Source organism: Pteropus medius, unplaced genomic scaffold (assembly GCF_902729225.1).
Source record: "Pteropus medius unplaced genomic scaffold, Ma_sr-lr_union100, whole genome shotgun sequence".
NCBI lineage: Eukaryota > Metazoa > Chordata > Mammalia > Chiroptera > Pteropodidae > Pteropus > Pteropus medius.
Genome location: NW_024342473.1, coordinates 13,828,341 through 13,850,969, shown reverse-complemented (window position 1 = coordinate 13,850,969; position 22,629 = coordinate 13,828,341). Strand labels below are relative to the sequence as shown.

The following is a 22,629-nucleotide window of genomic DNA, read 5'->3' as shown; positions in this document are numbered from 1 at the left end:
GCTGCTGCTTCCTTTTTGCTATGGAACTGGAGTTCCTTTTTCGCTATCTACCTCACCTACATGTTCCGAGAGGCTCTTAATCTGTTTAATTCCTATTCCTACTTTAGAGAAGGAGTTTTAAAGATGTCTCTTATAATAAGAGGGACAAAACTGATTCTTCTACAAAGGAGGCAGCCTTTCAGATGCCCAGGTTGCTCTGAGTCTCACCTTCTGATAGCCAAGTCTTGTTTTCTGAACTTATTTTTGCCACCCATCAAAACACAGTCCTCAAAAGTATAAAGGACTGATAAGGATTTAACTCTTTATCCCCATAAATAAGAGCCAGGCACTCTGCTTCTAGGTAAGGTCATCCAAGAGTTCCTAAACCTTTTGAGTTTCCAAGAAGCTTTACTGTCTTTGCCCAGGAGGGAACATGCCATCAAGAGCTCCTGAGTGTTGACAGCACAAGCTGAGGGCCTTCAAAGGGGTCTCTGTACTGCCCTGGCCAGAGAGGCCCGGATGCACTTTTACTGGGCTTTCTCTTAGCTGTGTCCACAGCTGCTTAAGCTCGGTGGTCAGAGGGACTGCCACGCTGTTCAGTGGGGCGCACCTGGCAGACGACCTACCTACCAAAGGAGCTTTGCCACTCCCAGCCCCACCACCCGCAAAGATGCCTCTATCCTAGGCTCTCCTGACCTGCTCTGTCAGTTCTCTTTGGTGGGTGGTTAAAGTTGAGGGAGGGGCAGCCTGAGGCAAGAGAATCCAGTAAACAGTACTGATTTCCAGTATAGGGCCTGAGGGTGTGGGATATGCTAGTGCTGGCAAGTACTGTTTTCATCAGGTCGATATTTTAGAAAAAGTCACTCAATTTCTTCCTATTACCCAATATATTTATTACAACTTTTAATTTTATCCTTCTAGTCTTTTTTATATGATTGCTTTTGCATAGTTGTAATAGTATACACATAAAATATTTTTATTTTATTCAACACTATACATATTATAAGCATTTTTTCTATATTGTTATATGTCGTCACAAACTTTATTTGTAAGGCTGTGTCATTGTAAGGCTTCCATAGAGTGTACCATAATTTTGACTCATCTCTTGTTGTTGGTTTCTTTTTTTTGTAACTTTTTACATTTTAATATAATTTCAAACTTATAGGAAAGTTGCAGGACTATCTTAAAGAACTCCCATATATCCTTTACCCAAATTTCCCAAGTGTTTAGATTTTACCTGATATGCTTTATGACTTAATGATTTGCTTCATTTATATATACATGTATTTTCTGAGTCATTTGAGAGTAAGTTGCATACATTGCATCCCTTTACCCCCAAAACTTCACTATGCATTTTGTTAAGAACAGGGACAGTCCCTCATAACTTATAACCATAAGTACAGTTATCAAAATTAGGAAGTTTAACACTGATATAATAAATACTGTTATCTAACCCATAGTCCATATTCAAATTTTGTCATTTGTCCCAGTAATGTCCTTTATAGCAGTTCCCTTTTTCTTGTTACAGGATCCTGTGTTACAGCTAAATGTAACACATGATTACATGTGTCTATTTTAATCCAGAAGAGTTCCTCAGCCTTTTATTACCTGGGCATTTCTGAAGAACACAGGTCAGATATTCTGTAGCATGTGCCTCACTTTGGGTTGGTCTCATGGTTCCCGTGACTAGATTAAGGTTTTGCATACTGGCAGGGACATCACGAAGTGATGTGTCCTTGGTGCACCTTAAGTTGGCATATGATGTCGATTGGTCCGTTAATGCTGAAGTTAACTCTGATCACTTGGTTAACTTGATGTCTTACCAGATTTCTCCACTTTAAATTTACTATATTCACCTTTGTAATTAACAAGTAATTTGTGGGGAGATATTTTGAGATCATGTAATTATTTTGTTCCTCATCAAATGTGATTTTCTAACACCATAATTCTACATTTGTTGGTTGGCATTCTATTTCTAAAAAATATCTTTTCTCCCTGCTTATTAATCTGCTTATTTATCAATATGGATGAATGGATTCCTATTTTACTCAAAATTGCAAGCCTTTGTATTGATTTATTTTGATTCTCAATCCATCCCAGATTTCTAGCAGCCTCCTGTGCCTTTTTAACACTTCCTCACTTTCTGGCTTAACAAAATGTTCCAGGCTTATCTTCTGTCTTTCCTGCCCCAGCCCTGGAATCAGCCATTTCTCCAGGAAATCTTGATTCCTTTTAATGGTGAAATATATTTAGAAACCAAGATCCGGGTGCTGAGTGTGCTCACTGCTACTGGCGTATCATTTCTTCTAGGCCTGGCTGAAGAGCAAGGAAATAAATATAAAGATAGAGAAATATGGAGAGAGATAGAGATATATAATCTAAAGAACTAGGTATTAAAAATCATGAATTCACACTGATACTTCCAGCCTAGCCCCATAGGATTGATTGATTCTAATCTTCCTTTTCTATATTCAAACTCTTCTCCAAATAAACTTTATTTTAAAACTTCCTCCTTGCTTTGTTATGCTTTGTTATGTTCCATCCAATGATCATCTTGATGTAAGTGTTTTTATAATTTCCTTGGGATGACTCTCCTCTTGTTTCAGAACTTTCTCCTTAGCCTCCCACATCCTTGAGGGCTGGGTGTCTTCAGGAACCTTGAATTTCTATATAGAGCTTGTAGACCTGGAAATCAAGAAGGGGTTAAGAGTATTGAGCCAGAGGCTTGTACAGGGGATAGTTGCACAAAAGGAGTCATTCCATCTGGGGACTCAGGAGGAAGAGATCTGTGGAGAATGGGATGCTTGAACTGTATCTTAAAGGTGCAGAGGTGTTTGCTCCTTCTACTGAACTATTCTGCCTCCCTATGCCCTGGTAGGGGGAGGTGGGCACGTCTAGGGAAATGCAGGTGGCTCAGGGTGGCTGGAATGAAGTCAGTGGGGCAGCCCATGGGAAAGGGATGAGCAGAAGCCGGGTCACAAAGTACCTGATGTGACTTTTGAGGCACTTTAAACATTACCCTGGAAGTGTGTGGGGTTACTGAAGGGACTTAAAGCAGGAAATAACATGGTCATATTTGTGATTTAGACATCAGGTTTGAGACTGGAAGCAAGGAGAGCAGCCAGGCTCATCTTAGCCAGCCAGAGAGCTAGGGAAAGCAATAATGGGGTTGGAGCTCAAGGGAGGGGTTTAGGAAGTGGAGATGGAGCCACTGGGATTTGGTCTCTTGAGGGAGAAAGTGGAAACTAGCATGAGCCGCAGGTATCTGGTATGGATTTCGGGGTAGACAGTGAAGCCCTTCATGACACAGGTAACAGGAGAGGCCGAAACAGATTTAAAGCAGAATGAAGGGCAAGCAGTGAGGACAGTGAGTACTGCTGACCCTGTGCTTAAGAGGCTCCTCTGAATGGGAAGGGAGACATGCTGAGAGGTGGGGAGATACAAAGTGAAAGAAGGCTTTGTTTTGTTTAAAGGCGAGTCAGACTTAGCATGTTAATAAAATTCAAAGGAGAGAAAGGAAACAGCAGTAAGAGCCCTATCTGGAAGCAAATGCACAGAGCAGGGAGCGGAAAAGAAAGATGGGGGAGGGGCGGGTCAGAGAGTAAAGGTCTCCTGCTTGATAATTTTCAGTTAGGGATGTCTTGTTTACCTATTTTGAGTCAGATGATTTAGAGAAGAGGTGTGGAGATGAGTCTACACTTGCCTGGTTATTTCCCCCTAAGAATCTCTCTGGGCTCCAGAGTCCAGAAGATAAGGACTTAAAACCTGGAGGGACCCCAACCTTCAGTACAAAGTATTTATAACTGAACTCTTTCCAGAAGATTTTCATTCTGAATGCACCTGTAGCTGGAAATCCTAAAAAAAAAGAATGTCTTTCCAGCTCAAGTTTTAAAAACAGAGAAGAAAATGGAAATCTAAAGATGGGACAAGGAACTGATTGAGAGAGCGTGGTGATGGAATGAGTGGCCTTTGCTGAGCATGCTTAGGGCCCACATGGATCAAAGACCATGAGTTTTGAGGGATATAGGCCCCGAGGTGGTGGGATTGTCATCAGTCCTCAGCAGCCTGAGGGAACAGGAAAGGAAGGGGAAGATAATGATGATCCCTCCCAGAACAAAGGACACACCTTTGCTACAACTGGCACATGCCCAGCCTAAACACTTAGTCTTCTGAGATACTGGCTAAGATTCTCTGCTTCTTGTTTGGGTAGAGTCAGTCCTGAGCCAAGGTTTAGATACGGTAAGAACTGCTCATCCCCATCTTCTGGCCCCTGAGGATGGTGTGTACCTCAATTGCCAATGTTTTGTTATTCAGTTGTGTGGTTTCATGTTGGCTCTCTCCCCCAAACAATAAACTCTCTGACTGATACAGCTTTATAACTCCTTGGCTCCAGCAGAGATTTGGGCTTAGAATAGTACCAAATAGATAACTGTTGAATATTCTCCAATTGCAGACTGCTACCTGGCATTCATAGCCTCCTGTGAGAGGACCCCAGTTTACCTTTCCTTGTTTACCTCCTAGTCCTTCATAACCATGCTGAAACCTTATGGAAACTGATTCTAAATATGTTCTTTCCTTTCTCACTTCCATGTAGCCTAAGGAGTCTTCATTAATGATGGGTTTACACCTGAAGCATCTCAGCTCCCATCCCTCTCTTCCGTCTCAGCCACGCCTGTCTGAAACAGTGTGCATATTGTGGATGGGGGTGTAGGTATCTAGAGAGGGAGGCCATTGGCCAGTGTGTCAGAACATTCACAGGGGATTCTCATAGACACTTCTAGAAACCAGGTCCATGAAGGAGACTATGCAAAGATGCCCATCACAGCATTGTTTACAGTTATAAAAACTGAAGTTGATCTAAATGTACAGCAGGAAGGGATTAAATGAATTATGGTACGTAATACACTTGGATATTATATAATCATTGGAGATGATATATAGCTATATTCATTGACAAGGAAAACATTTTTGAGTGAAAAAAGTAGGTTATAGAATTATATGTATGGTCCACATCTATATAAAATTATATATATGGGAAGGATGTAGATTGAATTGTTAACTATGGTTGCCTCCAGGGTTGGAATTTTGCATGATTTAAAATTTTTATACCATTTTATGTTGCTTGGAATTTCTATGTATTATTTTATAATCATAAAAATTAAATAAAGCTATTTTTATTATGGGAAAACAATCCAGTCCATCCTTTGAGGCCTACTTTATATGTACATTCTCTGGGAAGCTTTCTTTGACCCACTTTCCATCCTACCCCCAGACTAGAATGGGAGCCCAGCCTCCTTTATAGCTCTTGGCAAGGCACTATCTTAAACTTTGGTATTTCTCACCCTTGTGTGTAATGCTATCTTTGAGATGATCTCATTAGCCTCCTGGGCTCTGAACTCCTTAAGATCATGGACTGTAGTTCTTTCTTCTCTGGGTGCCCTCCTCCACCCCGAAAGGCAGACTGAGGGGCAGTGGCTGCCCTTAAGTTTGGTGATTATTATTTTATGAGCCAATAGGCCAAGGTGTTGGGGTTTTTCAAGCGATAATAGAAGTCAGGCCTGATTTGGGGTTTAGTAGGCATTGCTGTGGTTGGCAAGTTTGGTGCTCAGGTGCCCCAGGTCGGGCCTGCAGGCTTGCCTCCTCCCCTTTGCTCTCCTTGTCCAGTTGTGGAAATGCACCTGTGGCTGCCCACCTGTGGCTGTGGTGACCAAACCTCTGGGACAGAAAGCTCCTCCCCCCGCTAAGGCTGCTCAGAGCAAGCCAGCTGCTCAGCCTCCATAGGATGTACTTTGTCTGGGTACAGAAAAACCCCAAAGAAAAACCCTGTCCAATTTGAGGTAGGACCTTTCCCTAAAGGGATGTGATGATTGTTTCCAAATGACTGCCCCCTCCTAGCTTCAGTGCTCTCAGCTTCCTCTTCCATTTTGAGTGACAGCAGTGACAACCTCAGGGGCCCAACCAGTATGTTTCTCCACTGGAACATCAGCAGCCTCACCAGAAAATGGTAAGGTACCTGGCAGCTAGGAGCAGGTACAGGGCAGGGTCCAGACTGTCCCTGATAGTCCCTTCCCCCCCACGGCCTAACAGTAAGAGCTGTCATGTGTTAAACACCTATTCTATGCCAGAGTGCTCGGGGCTTCGAAACCTCCCTCACCATGTCCCTGCAAGGTGGGCATTATTATCTCCAAAGACTAAGGCTTAGAGACCTTAAGAAGCTTGCCAAAGTTCACACTCCAGAGCTAAGACTTGAACCCAAACTACCCGACTCAGCTTATCTGCTGTACCGTATCCCACATGATCCATAGAGGGTGAACAATAAGAACCTAGATGTTAACCCACTAAATTGTTTTCTTAAAGACCTTAATAAATTCATATAATAGGCCTGTTAAGGACAAGTTACCCACCTCACCTTGTAAGCATTTGAGCTTCTCTGACCCCTGTGAGATATTCTCTCCCTAGACATGCAGTGTGTGGCCCAGTTTGGTAGCAGGAGCAGAATCTGGAAGACAGAGAAACAGCTTGGGTGAGTAGCTGGGGACCATTAATGCTGAGAAACCACAGACAGTAGAGTGGGCTAGAGTAGGAGGCTAGAGAACTTCCATTCCAATCTTTGAGGCCTGGGGCTGCAGCCCTTTCTGGCCTTTGGCAAGCCTTTCCCGTTGTCCTCAGTTCTTGGCCCCACAGCTCTCTTCACGATAAAACCCCATGACTTGAGAGTATCTGTGCACGTCTTTGTTCCTTGAACCCAAGTGCTGGGCACACCAGAGGGACTGATTGGTTGGTCCACTGACATTCACTCTTGAGGGGTACTCAGAGTTGTTGTAGCACCAAAACCCACTCCACTGGGAAGCTGTGCTGCCTTAGATGCCAAGTAGCTGGGGTCTCTGCCAGCTCCCCCTGCTCCAGCCCTGGCTCAGGTTGTCTGAAGCAGCTGAGCTGCCTCTTGTCTGGGCAGGGGACAGTTGACCCGTAGGATTGACACTGCTCGCTGGAGCCCTGGGACTGGAGCCTACCTGTCCCCTGAGAAGCAGGTCACCAGCCTACCCTGAGCCAAACTGTGCTTTCGGGTCTCAGGCAGGACATGCTTGTCAGAGGTGCCTTCCTAATATAGCCTCTCCAGGGCCCACTTCCCCTCACACCTCAGGTTCCTCATCTGTGAAATAAAGAGTCTAGACTAGCTCAGTAATTTAAAATGTTTTAGCAGCAGAACTATTTTTTTTTAGACATCTACACCAAAGTCCAGTATTTCAAACATGAAAATATTATTTCAAATTTATAAGATATGCTTATTAAAAAGGCAAGCAATAACTATTCAGGCTGTTAGAATGAAGAGGACAGTTGCTAGTTTACACCAACCTCTGCTTCCAATTTATTCTTTTACCTTATTTTGGCTGTACAATATTAAGAAAATCAGGAAATCCTGATCACAGAGTTAATAGTTGAAATAGTAGTAGTAGTAGTAGTAGTAATGTGTGTGTGTTTAACCTTGCAATCTCAGGATACTAAAGAGGAATAGTAGGTTTTGGTTTTGTTTCAAAGTTGAATCAGTAACAATATATAGGATGACTCATATGTAGTTTCCAATACCCCACAGTTTTGACCTATAAAACAGCAAATTCCTATTATTTAGTCAAATAAGAATAGCTAACACTCATTTGCTGTGTGCCAGCCCCAGGCTACACACTTAAAAAGAATGATGTCAGTTAACCCACACAGCTCTCTCTCCTACAAACAAGGACCTCAAGGCACAGGGAGTTGTCCAAGGTTGCCCAGGTGACCAGAGAGCCAGCCTGGGTGGAGCAGTCCAGGCCCAGGGTTACTCAGGCAGCCCTGCAGAACTGGGCCCCCTCTGGGCCAGTCCGCCTTTGGCCCTCAGCCTCTGGCTTTCCGCCTTTGGCCACCCGCCCAGGAAAAGAATCCAGCCTCTGTGCCCAGCAGTGCTCGCCAGCCCAAGGCCAAGGAGCTGTTTGTTTTCTTAACAGGGTTAACTAAACCTCCTGAACAGCTGCACATCCTGGCAGAAGCAGTGCCAGTGAAGGGGGCTTTTTGTTTACTGGCGGCAGAGGGTGAAGGCCCAAGCCAGGGCAGGAACCAAGGTCCAGCCCACCTATACACCATTCCATCACCAGCCACCACCCCCAGTGGGGGATATGTCAGAAAGGCACCTCTGCCCCAGCCCTTCTTTCCCTCTGGGCCTTGATCTTCATCTCTAGGCTCCAAGTCTGCATAGTAGGGTGAGAGTGGCCCCGCTTGCTGGTGGGGCTGTTGTGGGAGTCAAGAGACCTGTGTCTACAATGTGGTCCCCAACAAGGAGCATCGGCATCACCAGTGAACTTGTGAAAATGCACATTATGAGGCTCCACATTGGGCCTACACATTCAGAAAATGGGTCAGGATCCTCTAATATGAGATTTAACAGGCCACATTGATGATGATGCTTGCTGAACTTCGAGAACCATTGCTCTATAATCCGACGTGGAAATATCCTGGCCAAGAATATGTGACCAACCAGTACTTTTAACCAACTTTCACCCAGAAACTTAGACATTAAATTCGCATGGTAAAGAGTGATGGAGAAAAGACAAGAATTTATATAGTAAAACAGCTCATTATAAAAATGGAAGTCACTTGGAAGAGTCTGGAACTTAGCTCAGTGTTAGTATACTGAGCTGGCCAATTATTAGAGTGTATGGAAAATAAACTTTTCCTTCAACTGTAATAACTGCTTTAGAATTTCCATCATGTCATGTGTTCCTCCTTTCAGGAATGTATTCTCCATAACTTGTTCTATCTCCCCGAAGACATCTTAAATGTCTCCAGGTCAAGGATCTGGTTTTTCTTCACTGATCTTCATTTGTGCACCATGGAATGCTGTGGAATTTTACAAGTCAGTTGCATCAAATCTCCCTCTATAACTGGTGATGAAAATCTATTGATTTGAGGCTCCTCAGGAACACCAGAAAATTAAGCAAATAAATAAAGTGGACAACAATCTGCATGCACACACAGATCTAACTCTGTGGAAAGAGCATTCTTATTGTTATCCCCCCTGCCCACCTTCCTCTAACCCTTTGGCATCCTCTGCTCCCCTCCTGCCTTTCTCCCAGGCCTTCCTTCCTCTCCCTAGCCTTTTCTCACATCCCCTTCCCTCGTTTATTCATATAGTCTTTCAATCAACAAATGGTTTTTGAGTGTCTACTACATGCTTATCACCATGGCGGCAAACACTGACAAAACAGACTAGGTCCCTGGCCTGATGGTGCTCAGAGTCTGGGGCAGAGTCAGAGGAACCAGGGAGACACACAATAAAACAGTAGCTACATATTGGAATAAGTGCATTAGACAGGTGATAGGGTAGTCAAAGGAAGGCTTCTTTGAGTAGATGAGTTTTAGTCTAAGAACTGGAAGTTTAGGCTAAGCCCACCAGGTGAAGAGTTAGGGAAAAGTGTTCCAGGGAGAGGAATCAGTATATACAAAGTCCCCGAGGCAGGAAAGAAATCATTAGATTTGAAGAACTGGAAGAAGGTCACTATGGCTGGAGCTTGGTGCACAAAGAGGGGAGAACAGATGAGATAAGAAATGGAGGCTGGGCTGGGCCATTTAGAGCTCTGTAGAGTTGTAGGGAGGGTAGGTTTTGTTCTAAGTGCATTGAGAAGCCTTTGGAAGGTTTTCAGCAGATGCCTCAATGGCAGTTTGTGCTGTTAGGTAGAGAGGATGGACTTTGTATGAAGGAGGGAGACATGGAAAAACATGTATTTGGAGACTAGCAGTTTTCCGGCGGGTAGGAATAGAGACAGAAGGCAGACAGTTGTTAGGATGGATAACCAAGTTTAGAGGTCTAGGTATCCCCAAGAAAGGACTCCCTGGGCAGTAGGACAAACTGAGCAGGGTCCCTGAGTGATGGGGTCCCTAGACTGTAAGGGAGAAAATGAAACTCCAGCACTTCTCTTGATGATGGGTTGTTTCCCTTCCAAGGAGTTTCGGCTTCCTGATTCTAGGACCCTTGTGAGGATGGAAGAAAGTGTGGGACGCAGTATTAGTGAGACCTGCTTTTCACCTCGGGGTCATCCGCTCAACCTCTCAAGGGCAGAGCTGGGAATGGAGAATTCCTGCTCTAGCTCAGAAGCACCTCTGCACTAGTAGTGAATAGAGTGAGTCAGTGGTTCTCCAACCTCACCTCCTAAGATAGGTAGGTACTCTGCTTCCTCTTTTTCACCACAAGGCCTCCCACTAGGTGTTATCTCTTGGACACAGGGCCTCCCCTCCGTCCACCACCTGGCCTTTGTGGGGAAAGTCAGTGGAGTGGACTCCACTGAATGGACAACTCTTAATGGCTGAGGGGTGGAGGGCAGAGAGGTGGGAGTGGACCCCTTTCTAGCACAGGGGGTGAGTTATGGATTAAATCCTGCTACATACCCAGGAAGACCCTGCTCAGAGGAGTGGGCAAGAACAGCCTAGTGCCACCTTTCACAGTCCCTCTTCCTCTATCCATTGTCCTGTACACTAACGCCACCAACTTATACTTCCAGGACAAGACCCCAACCTGCCATTTTCTCAATACCTACTCTGCTGAGGGCTTAACAGGGATCATCTCATTCAATTTTCATACACTCTCCTGAGGGAGGCATATTATCCCTATTTTGCAGAAGAGCACAGGTGTACACAGTTTGGGAAATCCAAGCTGTCTGACCCGCAAAGCAGAGCCTAGGTTTCTAACTTGCTTCTCTGGCAAACGGCCTGAAGCTGGTTAGGGTCGAAAGATGAATGAATGGATTTAAAGAATGAATAAATAAAGGTGCTATGGATGCTGGGGGAGGGGGAACATCAAAACCAGATGGGGTCCAAGCCTTACGCAGACGTGGCCACACTCCCAGAGTCCAGGTTGAAGGCAGAGGGAAGGGCATGGGGGTCAGGCTGTTTCCGGGGAAGGGTGTGAAGAACGCAAGGAACGTCCCTGGTTGGTCCCCAAGGTAGGAGCCGAGGTCTGGGTCTCGCCTCTCTCCGTGCCTAGCGCTTACAGCCTCTCAACAAAGAACAGGTGAATTTTGGGCTCGCTCGCGTTCCTGACAGTCACTGGGCGCTCAGTGAGCGTTGACAAATAGATGCTTCTCCACCGAAGGGTGCCCCCGGCGCACTGCCGCCTCACCAGGTTCCAGAAGCAGGTTCGGCTCCCGGCACTCCGCGCTGCCTAATCTGCCCCTCGCAGGACTCGGAGGAGCGGGGGAACGCCCGGGGCGGGGCCATGTGGGGGCGGGGCCTGCGGGGCCGGCCCCTTCGGGGGTCTCTTCGCTTTGCAGAAAGACTTCGGGCTTCGAGCTTCGCGCGAGGAGGAGCGGGGACCGTGGCGCGGATGCTGGAAGTTCACATCCCATCAGTGGGGCCCGAGGCCGAAGCGCCCAGGCAGAGCCCAGAGAAAGGCCACATGGTGAGCGAGGGTCCTGGGTGAGAAGAGGCGCGGGGACCGGTCAGATTTCCTGGCGCCAAGCGCAGTGGGGACTCCGCGCCCCGGGCTAGGGCGTTCAAAAGTGGCAGTCCAGGCCGTCGGGGTACAGTCTGCCGAGGGTCTCGGGGCGCTGGGATTTGCTTGCCCGGTGGACAGCGGTCCAAGCTCATTAGGGACTACACGGAGCGGAAGGCGGGTTCTCGCGCCCCTTTTCCTAAGAGTGTGAGGAGCTTGAGAGGGTCCCCCAAGAGCGGCGACGCTCCAAGGCCGCTTTATGCCTTTAAGCGCGGGAGAGTGGGTGGTCGCTGGGCGCGGGGCCTCACGCGCACCGCCTGCCCGCCCGCGCCCACCAGGTGTTCCGAGTGGAGGTGCGGTGCCGCGGGCGCAGACACACAGTGCCGAGGCGCTACAGCGAGTTCCAAGCGCTGCACAAGCGGGTGAGGCGGCGCCAACAGACCTACTCTGGCCCAGCTCCTGCCCAGCCCCGGGAGGCAGGCAGACGAGCTGCGGCCCTCACCTCTGCCACCCTCGTTATTGCCCCAGTCCCTGGGGGCGGAGGGCGGGGGGGAATTCAGTGCGTAAGCACTGACTTCCTCGCTTGCTGCGAGGTGGACACCGAGGGGCAGATCCCAGCCGGTACTGTCCATGCCCCTGCGCGGCCGGCCCACCCTTGGGCGTCTGCGAGGATTGGAGCTTCTCTGGCACCTGTCCCAACCACCACTCACCCGGGTCTGCCCCAGGGTAGAACGTGCAGTTTTGGGAGTGGGGAAGAGATGTTAGATTGGGGAGGACGCTTGCTAGGGTGCAGTGAGCTTGAGGGTTCGATCGGAACGCTGTGATCGTACCGCGGTAACCTCCTGGTAGATCAAGAAACTGTACAAAGTTCCCGACTTCCCCTCGAAACGCCTGCCCAACTGGAGGACCAGAGGATTGGAGCAGCGGCGACAGGGCTTGGAGGCCTATATCCAGGTGGGCATGGGGTGAGGGGAACGCACATACTGGGCATGATTTTTACTACCCCAAGCCTCAATTTCCTGAACAGTCATTTCAGAATTGAAATTAATTTAAGTCAATTAAATTACTGAACTTTCATTGAACTGGGGCCACCTGCCTCCCAGTTTAATGAAAGCTAGTTCTCTTCCCCTCTGGGGTGAGATTCTGCGCCGCCCTCGTGATGAAGATGTAGGGCGGCGACTCTCTCCACCAACAGTGATGTCAGATTACAGGCCAGGCTGGCTTCATGGGCATACACCTGTATAGTCACCCAGGGCCCAGTGCTCAGGAGGGCCCCAAGCTTGGTTTAAGGAACGCCGAACGCTGAGCTGTGGCTGTCTTGAAATTCTTAACCATTTTGGCAGGACCTCTGTTTTCATTTTGCACTGGGCTGTGTGTTATCACATTACCTGGGTCTGATATAGGTTTCCTCTGTCCTCTCCAGGGCATCCTGTACCTGAACCAGGATGTGCCCAAGGAGCTACTGGAATTTCTGAGTCTTCGGCTCTTCCCCACAGACCCGAAGACCAGTTGGGGGTGAGCACCTCTGGGGGCAATGGCTTGCCATGAGGGGCCCCAATGTGGGAGGGATGGGGCTCCTGCAGTAAGCAGGTGAAGGTTATAGAAGCCAAGTCCTGTACCTTCTCTCATCTGCTAGGGCAGAGCCTAGTTCTTTCACTTTGAGACTTGAGCTCCATAGTCAGCATTCTTGACCCCAGGGGAAGGGCTATTTTCTGGAAAACCTTGGTTACGGCAGCCGCCACCGGAACTGAGCTTGTTACAAATAGAAACCGTGCCCTCCTGGGAGGTGACGTTCTGGGTTTCCATGTCTCCACCCCTTCCTCACACTCCCCTGGGGATCCAACTCACAGCCTCTCTCTTCAGCACCCTGGGGGAGTTCCTGCCTAGCGACAGCAGGCGAGTCAAAGCCCCTACCAGCACTGGCTTTCTGCTGCCCCCTGGTGGCTACATGCTAGGAGGCAGGCCTGCTGCTTCTGGCTAGTCTTGCCCGTCCTCTTGGTTCACGTTTTCCTGTTGGTGCCTCCTGAGCCCACTGCCCACTCACCTTTCTTTGTTCATTTTTTTTATTTGTTTAGGCGAGGCAACCCTTGGTTGACCTCAGAGATTGAAAAGACCTTGTCAGTTTACAATCCCTTATTTTTTTAAGCCTACAGCGCCTGGCCTTCCTAGGTGGTCTCCCATCCAAGTACTAACCAGGCCCGACTCTGCTTAGCTTCCGAGATCGGACGGGATCCGGCTTTTTCAGGGTGGCATGGCCATAGACTCACCTTTTTCTTTGTGGGACCTTGGTGATCTCAATTCCTAGTCTCTACCCAATGGGAGACTTTGCCCCACCTCCCCCTCCACTCACTGCTCATGACCCCTTTTCCGCCTAGGGCACAGCTGCAACACAGGCCTGCATTCAGCTTCTGCATGGATCCCTACATTTGCATCCCATCCCCAGGTAAGGGGGTGGGTGCCTCTGACCTATAACCCATATTTAGGGCCTAGGTAGCAGGGAGTAGGGGTGAATGTGCCATTTTCCAGCTTCCAGGACCCCCAGACAGCATTTCTATTATTCCTCTTCTTTGGGATCATACCTGTGCCCCTCTAACCTGCTTCGTATTCTCCAAGGAGCAAACATGGTGTAGTAAGTTGGTCTCTCCTGATTTGCATTCCTCACCAGCCTGGCTTTACCATGCTAATGTGAACTGGAAATGCCTTGGCCTCATTTTGGGTGACCAGCTGTGACCTGCTGCCTTGGCATGGGCTCCTGCTCCCAAGGGGGCTAAGCCAGTGGGCAGGGGCTCAGGGAGCTGCAGGCTTGAGGTTGGGCCCATCCCACACCTCCCCTTCCCCTGCAACGCCCTTCTCCTTCCTGTTTTCCTCCTGTCCTAGAGCCTCTGCCCAACATGGTGGTGAATGGCGTGCTCCAGGGCTTCTACGGCTTCAGCACCAGCACAGCTGACACCCAGCCAGAGGCTCCCTGTCACTCTGCACCTCTGCCATTGACGCCCTCCCCGTCCCAGAGGCCTCTGGACCACATGTCAGGACAGTCATTTGCCTCAGTCCTGTGAGCCCCATCAAAGGACATGGGCTGGGTACCCCTTGGACAGAGGACTTACCCACCCCAGGTTCTGAAATCAGCTGCACTGGTAGCTGGGGTGACAGAACTCCTGCACCCTTAGAGCCTTGGGGCCAGAGGACCAACAGAGGATAAGGATAAAGGGAAAAGTTAATTTACGAGGTAGCTATGAAAAGGAACAGGTGTATTTCTTCACTAACACCAGGAAAGGGGCAAGCAAAACTTGAGGCACAGTAACTGGCAGTTCAGAAGCAAGGAGCAAAAGCTCCTGCTGGACGATTTGTGGGTAACATTTGGGGAAAGGATGCTGGCTGGAGCACAAGGAGTAGGGGACAGGCATCCACTGACATAGGAATCCCAGACAGCCTGGGACACAGGACTGGAGAAAAGTGCTGCAGGCTCAAGAACCCAGCACACACAGGTTATAAAAAAACCCCACCTTTTTTATTGGTCAGCAGTTGGTAGGAGTTTGTTATAAAACTGGGCCTGTGGACCTGTGGAATGTGAGGGGAGGGGTTCCACTCCGTCAGATGCCAGCACTAGGGCCAGTGCAGCAGAGCCCTGTGGCGGGCTGTCTTCACCCCTCGAGAGGGCAACAGGGCTGCAGACAGTTGCTCAAAGAGGTCCCTGGGGCCCTACTCCTTGGCGATGGCAAAGGGCTTCTCCACCTCAATCTTGCCACAGTCTGCGATGACCACATCCTTCAGGGGCTTGTCCCGACCATCTGTCTTGGTGCTCTCCACCTTCCGCACTACCTCCTGGGAAGGAAAGACAAGAGCAGGAAATGGGGTAGGTCAGGAGGTCTGCTACTCAAGAGAGACAGGCCCCAGTATGTGGCTCAAGGGGACTGAGTCGTGATGAGCAGCCAACAAATCTCAAGGCACCAAAAAATTAACGAAATCAGGGCCAGGTGCCAGCCCAAGGTAGGGAGAACCCAGGTCTGACAAGAGGATGCAGCAGTTTGATCTTCTGAAGCACGACCCAGGTTAAGTGAAGGATGAAGAGGAAGAGGGTGGCTGGCGAGTGGGTACCGAGTGGCTTCTCAGGGACATCGTGCCCTGTACAACTCAGGGTGGTGCCAGTGCATCACTGAGTGACAACAGAGGTCCCTGCAGTGGTGCAACCTGAGCAAGGCCTCCTGGCGGGACTCTGCCTGGAAGGACTCAGAACTCTGGGGCATAGAAAGGTAGGCTATTTATTCTTAAGTCCCCTCAGATTTGCAGACAGGAACACTGGTCTGAATGTGTGGGTTCTCTTTTGGGAAAGGGATAAAATATATGGAGCCCTGGTCCCAGGGTCTGTGTCACATTTAGCCCCCACCTCCAAAACTCACCATGCCCTCTAGAACTTTGCCGAACACTACGTGCTTGCCATCCAGCCAGGCTGTCTTGACTGTCGTGATGAAGAACTGGGAGCCGTTGGTATCTTTGCCCGCATTAGCCATGCTCACCCAGCCAGGCCCGTAGTGTTTCAGCTTGAAGTTCTCATCGGGAAAGCGTTCTCCATAGATGCTCTTACCTGGGAAGAAAGACAGAGTAGGTCAGGGGAGTTAAGTTGGCACAAGCCAAGCAGATCTTTGGGGTGAGGATTCCAGGGACTCAACCTGTCCTCTGTGCCATGCCAAGCTCAAGTGGAGTACAAGGGTATAAAAGCTGTCCCCTTCCTACTGCCTCTGGCCCTGGAGCCAAACCACGCTGACACACCAAGTGGGGCATGAGGCCAAGATGATTTAGTGAACAGCTCACACATGGCGTACTCTGAGAATATAGTCTTATGACTTTTCAATAAGGCACATATTAACTAGCCTTGGCTATGGCCTGAGAAGCCTGCCATGGAGGGACTTTGGTGGAGAGCGCCATACAGGATGCAGGGGGCTGGGGAGGAGGTAAGAAGTCTCCAGAAAAGGAACGCTGTGGCGGGCCAACTTTTCTTCCTTCTAAGAGCACAAAAGACACTGAGGTAGCTGCCATCGGGGTTCTGGACAGTGCCTCTTATCAACGAATGAACAGAAAATAAAGATGGTTAAGATTGCACGTAACGAGTCTCTCCATGAGGGGTCTGGGGCCAGGGTACATGACAAAGGGAACCAAGAGCAGATCTCTACATTGTTTCAGAAATCCGAAGATCCAGGAGAAATACTACGCTCTTCTTTTTCCCTGTCCCCTCCCAGATAGTCACACTGTGCTAGTGTACTAGATGCCCAGAGAAGCCTTGCAATAAATAATTTTCATTTTGTTTTACCCAACACCTTTCAAAACCCTTTTTTATTCCACAATATACCTATTTTCATCCTATGATTCCATAAGATGAAAGAGGTTGAGAAACTGTCCCAGACTGATGCTGATCAGAAAGATGTTTCTGACAATGAATGTATCATCAAGTGAGAAGACTGAAAACCAAGAATTTCTAGACTCTGGCTGGTGGCGGTGTCCAGGTATGTACCACTTCTTACTCCCACACAGGGGAGAAAATGACTCCTGGCTGGGGTGCTGGCGAAAAGCCTCCCTTATGTGAGAATCCTCTTTGTAAATCTCAACCAACTGCAGGGTTTCAATTGCTGCTGCTATCCAGACAATCCCCAAATCTATATCCTTTGCTACAATTACTTTCCCAAGATACAAGGAGTTCCAAACTTAAAGGGGTAGTGCTTCATGTTAAACTCAACATACTTCATCGTCTGTCCCTCTGGACTTCAGTTATTCTTTTGACAACTTTCCCTTTGCACACTGTCAGTGCTGTTCCTACCCCCATCATTTAGTCATGCTTTCTTTCCATTCCTGCTACCCCACTGCAATAATGGCTAACACTCAGAGCGGTGACAGTGCATGCCAGAGAGCTGCTGCGGGCATTTTACACTTAAAAACCCTACCTGATGAAGAAGGAGCTAATAACCATATTGTAAAGATGAAGAAACAGAGGTACTGCGAGATTAAAGGTACCCTAGCTAGGAAGTGGTAAAGCTGGAATTTAAACTAAGGGGGGCCCTAGCTTTCAAATCTCTGCTCTTACCCAGTAGGCGATCCTCTCCTGGGATCAGCTGCACAGCTGCACCAATCCCCTCACCAGTTGGCTTGCTCCTGCCTCCACATTCTGAATTCTGCTACCACCTTATTTTCCCTCAAACTCCTTTGTGATTGGGTCTTCCTCCCAGTCAAGTCTTCAGTGGATCCTCATTCCACGTAGGATAAAGCTACTGTGCTCTACTTCCATTCCCCAACCCCTATAGCAATGCCCAAGCTCCTACTCGAGAACAGAGCTGAGCTCACACCTTAAACCTGCCCCTTCTTTGCTCTTTGAATTCTCCCTAATCAGTACCCCACTCAAATATTTCCTTACCTTCATGAGGCCATTTACTGATCACCCTGGCCTGAAGTGATTCTTTTGCTTGTCAGCACTTTGACAATGGCTGACTTTACTCACCACGTACTAGGTACTTAACACTCAAGATCTTGCACGATCCTCACAGCACCCACAACTCTTACCACTCTTACTTTACACAAAAGGAAACAAGCTCAGAGGATTCACTTGCCTGTAATCACAAAGCAAGACAGTGGCAGACAAACTGGGTCACATCCAACTGTCTGACTCCATGAATACAGCACTTTGGATTATGTCTGCTTTGTCCTTCTCCTCCACTGTGGCCACTAGTTACTACTTCTGTCTTGTGTTGTTATGGAGTTTTCCTAGTGTTTTCTCTCAGTTCTTCTCACCTAGAGGACACAGCCTGAGTCCTAAAAGCTGTATTACAGCCAGTTTGTGAGTTATTAGGTATTGGAAGTGAAAGGGAGTTGCTGCCCCACTGATTTTTGCATCCCCAGCACCCACCACAGAGCCTGGGTGAGTTGCAGGTACAGTCTGAAGGAATAGCAGGCTATGCACCCACGTATGGTGAGACCTATGGGTTAGTTCACCAGGGTATTTGTCTGCCTGCCCTATGTGTACAAGTAATGCAAAAGCAGGACTCAGTCAGCTCTTGCCAAATGGTCTGTGGTGGGAGACTGCCCAGGAAAGCAACTTCTCCCACCTTCACTGGGGCTTCCAAGGTTGCCCACACAGGCTTTTCATGTCTGACCGAGAATTACTTACCCATGTGTTTCACTTTGCTCCCCGCCCAAGATATTAAACGAAGCCACCAAGGCTTTAGGCCTCAATCAACAGGTTTGCCAGCTGGGTGAGTTCCTCTTAAGTCCATCTGATCCCTTACTACTCCCTCTTCTTTGTACTGGGTTCCCTGTACTAAGGGTGTAGCTGGTCTCAGTGCAGGTGACAGGCCTGTCTCTGGAGCTGGGGAAGGGGCCTTATCTACACAACATAGTCTGGCCTTCCCGCACAGGAGGCTAAACTAACAGACCCCTCCTGCCCAGAACACCCAAGTTACCTCCAGTGCCGTCTCCCCGAGTGAAGTCTCCACCCTGGATCATGAAGTCCTTGATTACACGATGGAATTTGCTGTCTTTGTAGCCAAATCCTTTCTGGAAAAAGGTGAGGAAGTGGCATGAGGCACTGGGCAAACATTAAATAGGCCCTGCAGGAGCCCAACCCACAACTCCTGCCCACAGAGGAGGCATCGCTGCTGGCCAGTCACTGCTCAACGTGCTGCTGAATGAGCAGCGACCCCAGGCCAGGCTGCGAGCACAGACCTAGGAAAGGCCAGACTGCATATTCCTCTGCCTTTATGCAATTCCCAGACTTTATATAATTCTACTTCACATAATGCCTCTGCCTTTCCCTCTCATTTTTTTCTAATCATAAGAACAAATGCAAGAAAACTGACCCCAAAAAAGGTTACTTGCTGACCCAACGGAAAGTTGAAATATAAACCTTCTTTAAATGGGGCACTCTTGTTTTCCTAAAACCTGGGAAACTCTGGACTTCTTACTCTTAAGAGAAAGCTCTATGCAGAGGCCACAAACTATAGTTCCACAGATATGCTTTCTTTGGTTATTGCAATGTATTGAAAGATAAATTTTCTCAAAAAAAAAAAAAAAAAAAAAGAAAGAAAAGAAAAGGAGGAAAAGAAAGCATCCAGATTTCTGGATTCAGTATAAAAAACTCAAGACAAGATTAATACTGGGTCGCACTGAGAACAGGTCAGCAGTCAACTGGTACTCAGGGCTACTAATACAGATGGGCCATGTTCTGCAGTTCAGTTTGCTGCCAGCCCTACTTACGAACTTCACTTTATTTGAATTTGACCACCTCCGCTCTAGTCACTTACCTCTCCTGTAGCTAAGGCCACAAAATTATCCACTGTTTTTGGAACAGTCTTTCCAAAGAGACCAATGACCACCCGGCCTATATCTTCATCTCCAATTCGCAGGTCGAAGTACACCTGAGGAAAAAGAGCATTTCAAGCTTAGCCTTTAAAGGGGCCTAAGTAGAGACGGGAGGGCCCAGGAAGCTACCAAGGATGGGAGAGAAAACAGAGCCATAATTTAAGAGCAGTGTTTCTGTATCTCATTTTGGTGGCGACAAAAACCCTATGAGACTCTAATCGAAGTCCCAGGCCTGTTCCCCAGAAAACCTGTTTACACTTTCAGACTACAGAGTAACGACATTTGTTCTAAATAAATAATGAGCCTAGATCCTGGAAATTAACATAAAAAATACAAAAGGAGGAGAGCCTAGGCTTACTACCCAAGTTTAAAATATATTGCTCTGCTTGTACTTGGAAGTGGCTAAAATTTGACTCAAACAGAGAAAGGATTCACAATTTGGCAGACGTAATCTTTTACCATTCGCCAGCATTACGGGGTATCTGCAAATAAAGGTACTGAGACTGACAGCGCCAGCCCCAGCTGGGCATCCCAGGCGCCAACTTCTGGGTAAGGGCAGGGGTGTCGGGGAGAGTACGAGTCATTCTCTGGTCTGAATGGGCGAAGGCCGTCAAGGCGCCACGAGGCCGGAAGACGAGGGAGCGGCTGAGCCAAAGCGGAGGACGCCCAGGCCATAGCTCCGGGACCCTCAAATGCCTCCGACACCAGTGACCAGCTGCGCCGAGGCCAAACCCAGGCGGCGGAGGGCGGGCCTTGCCGGGTAGGTCTGGAGAGGGGAGGCCGGACCTTGACGGTGACTTTGGGCCCCTTCTTCTTCTCGTCGGCCGTAGAGGGTCCTGGCAACAGCAAAAAGAGGACAGAGCCCAAGACCAGGGCAGCGGCGAAGAGAACCTTCATGTTCCGCTCCGAGATGCGCAGCATCCACTGGGAAAGGCGAGCGGGGCTGGGGAAGCCGAAGGCCGGGAGAAGGTGGAGGCACGGCGGCTTGGACACCGGCGCCGCCACCAGAGAGCCGCAGCGGGGGAGGCCGGGGTTCCTCCAGGCCTCCTAGGAGGAGGCGAGCCTCATTTCCCCCCTCTGGTTCGGCGCCGGATAGTAGGTCCCCACGGGGGGCGGAGCCCGGCTCGCTGACGGGGCGGGCCGAGACGCGGGCTCATGGGTGGCTGCCACGTTACAGCGGCCTCATGGGCTCCCCAGCTCGCCCACCCACAGGAAGAGGATCAGCGGAGGGCGGTGCCCCTTCAAAGAGAACCAGGATTGGCTTTCTGAAGAGACTACGAACCCCAGTATGCAGAGCGGCACATCCCGGGCCGGTTTGCTTTTGCGGAAGTGGAAATCTTTTGGCGGATACTTTGTTAGGAAGTCCGCGGTAGGGACAGAAGACTCTTGTGATTGTCCGTATTAGTCCAGTCAAGCAGGTCACCACCAAATCGGGTTTAAGTGTGGTAGTTTCCAAACATTCAAGGCACGTTTATGCTTACCCAGAGTACGACCTTATACAGCTCTTTGTACTTGGCTTGCAAAGCTTGATTCAAAACCCACTTCCTTTTTAACTTAGTACCTGTCACTTTATTATTCATTTTTCTCTCCCTTCTCTAATCTTATTGTGCTTACCGCTGTATAAGTCAGTACACACTCCATTGCATACTCTGGTTCTCAGCTTTTTATACTTATTTTCCCAAGTTAACTACATATTTTCGTGAGCAACGCACTTATTTTGTATGCGGCTCCCCCAACACTGCCGCAGGGCTGAGTGCTCAAGAAATGCTGGTTGTGATGGTGTCACATTAGGCATACAGGTGGGAAATAATATATACAACGGCCTGAGGTTTAGTCTCCCCGTTCTAGAAACCTTCAGGAAGGTCGATAGTCCTCAGATGCCCCCACAGCACTATTTCAGGTCTTCACACATACATGGTGTTCTAGTCTACAACATATATACTTAAGTTCTGGGAGCCTTACAAATCCCCCGAAATAAAAATTACATCTTTCCCAAACTTCGACCTATGACTTTATTAAACATCTTTATTTTTCAAAGATTAAAGTTATGTAAATTCCTGGTCTTCGCAGCCCAGATTGCAGGTAGGGATAGCTCCATTTCCATAGTTGAATTCTGCAGTTTGGTCTCTATTTGAGGTGCTGACCTGAGTTTGAGGTTATGCATGGCCACTGGCATTAACTTGTCCTTCCTTACACTGAGATCACTGCAGGCAAGCTGGAGAACTTCAACAGACAGTTCTCTCACACAAGTGACATTTGCTTTTCTAATCCTCACACCTCAATCCAGACCACCTCTACTAGGTGGAGATTCTTCTAGATAAAACTGTTGCACTGACAAAGACGATTTTCCAATCTCCCTCAACTTAATTTTTTTGGTCAAGCCTCTTTCCTTGCTTACTGGTCTCACACTGCTCATAACCACTGAGAAAAATGTTTACCAAACTGTTTTCAAAGTAGCCTTCTCCACATAAAATGGCATAAAAGCAGCCTTCTCCTTACCCAAACCCACCCCTTTTGAAAGAAAAAAAAGCTTGATGAATAAAATGCTCAATGTGAAGTTTTTCTTTCATGATAACTGTAAACTTTTCTACTTACTTACCACCAGTGGCAAAAAAAAAAAAAAAAAAAAATTAGGTAGTAATTGAGGAGTAACAGAAAAAATTGAACCAGCCAACCATGCCCGGATGGGCAGTTGTTTTTGTGGAAAATATATGCCCCTGTGATTTTGTATTACACATCACAGTTACATCTTTTGTCTGTATAGGTGTTCCTCATTAGTAAAGAATTATAAAGCTACTATTTCAAAGTTGTTCCACAGAGCAGATCTTAACTTCCTGATGTTCTACCACCTA

The 22,629-nt window shown here is 48.1% G+C and overlaps 2 protein-coding genes and 1 pseudogene across 2 annotated transcripts; 1 reads left to right on the top strand and 2 right to left on the bottom strand.

Annotated features, from left to right (window-relative positions):
- Nucleotides 1-17: 17 nt before the first annotated feature.
- SNX22 (sorting nexin 22) lies at nucleotides 18-16,995 on the top strand. The gene is made up of 7 exons (XM_039865343.1): nucleotides 18-1,610; nucleotides 11,277-11,404; nucleotides 11,776-11,859; nucleotides 12,287-12,391; nucleotides 12,861-12,952; nucleotides 13,813-13,880; nucleotides 14,315-16,995. The coding sequence occupies exons 2-7, from the start codon at nucleotides 11,330-11,332 to the stop codon at nucleotides 14,491-14,493; spliced, it is 603 nt and encodes a 200-aa protein (XP_039721277.1). The 5' UTR covers nucleotides 18-1,610; nucleotides 11,277-11,329; the 3' UTR covers nucleotides 14,494-16,995.
- Nucleotides 13,582-13,700, bottom strand: LOC120604743 (uncharacterized; annotated as a pseudogene).
- Nucleotides 14,924-20,780, bottom strand: PPIB (peptidylprolyl isomerase B). The gene is made up of 5 exons (XM_039865342.1): nucleotides 20,564-20,780; nucleotides 19,720-19,833; nucleotides 18,880-18,973; nucleotides 15,835-16,019; nucleotides 14,924-15,259 (listed from the first exon to the last, which is right to left on the bottom strand). Exons 1-5 carry the CDS (start codon nucleotides 20,696-20,698, stop codon nucleotides 15,137-15,139), a joined length of 651 nt encoding a protein of 216 aa, XP_039721276.1. The 5' UTR covers nucleotides 20,699-20,780; the 3' UTR covers nucleotides 14,924-15,136.
- Between the last annotated feature and the right edge of the window lie 1,849 nt (nucleotides 20,781-22,629).

Bases quoted from the DNA above. Each gene is read 5' to 3' on its own strand.
- SNX22 (XM_039865343.1), top strand. From the start codon at position 11,330: ATGCTGGAAGTTCACATCCCATCAGTGGGGCCCGAGGCCGAAGCGCCC. The intron at 11,405-11,775 runs GTGAGCGAGGGT...CGCGCCCACCAG, and splicing joins GCCCAGAGAAAGGCCACATG to GTGTTCCGAGTGGAGGTGCG. The intron at 12,392-12,860 runs GTGGGCATGGGG...TGTCCTCTCCAG, and splicing joins GCTTGGAGGCCTATATCCAG to GGCATCCTGTACCTGAACCA.
- PPIB (XM_039865342.1), bottom strand. From the start codon at position 20,698: ATGCTGCGCATCTCGGAGCGGAACATGAAGGTTCTCTTCGCCGCTGCC. The intron at 16,020-18,879 runs GTAACTTGGGTG...CTTTCTTCCCAG, and splicing joins TCGGGGAGACGGCACTGGAG to GTAAGAGCATCTATGGAGAA. The intron at 15,260-15,834 runs GTGAGTTTTGGA...TTTCCTTCCCAG, and splicing joins GCAAAGTTCTAGAGGGCATG to GAGGTAGTGCGGAAGGTGGA.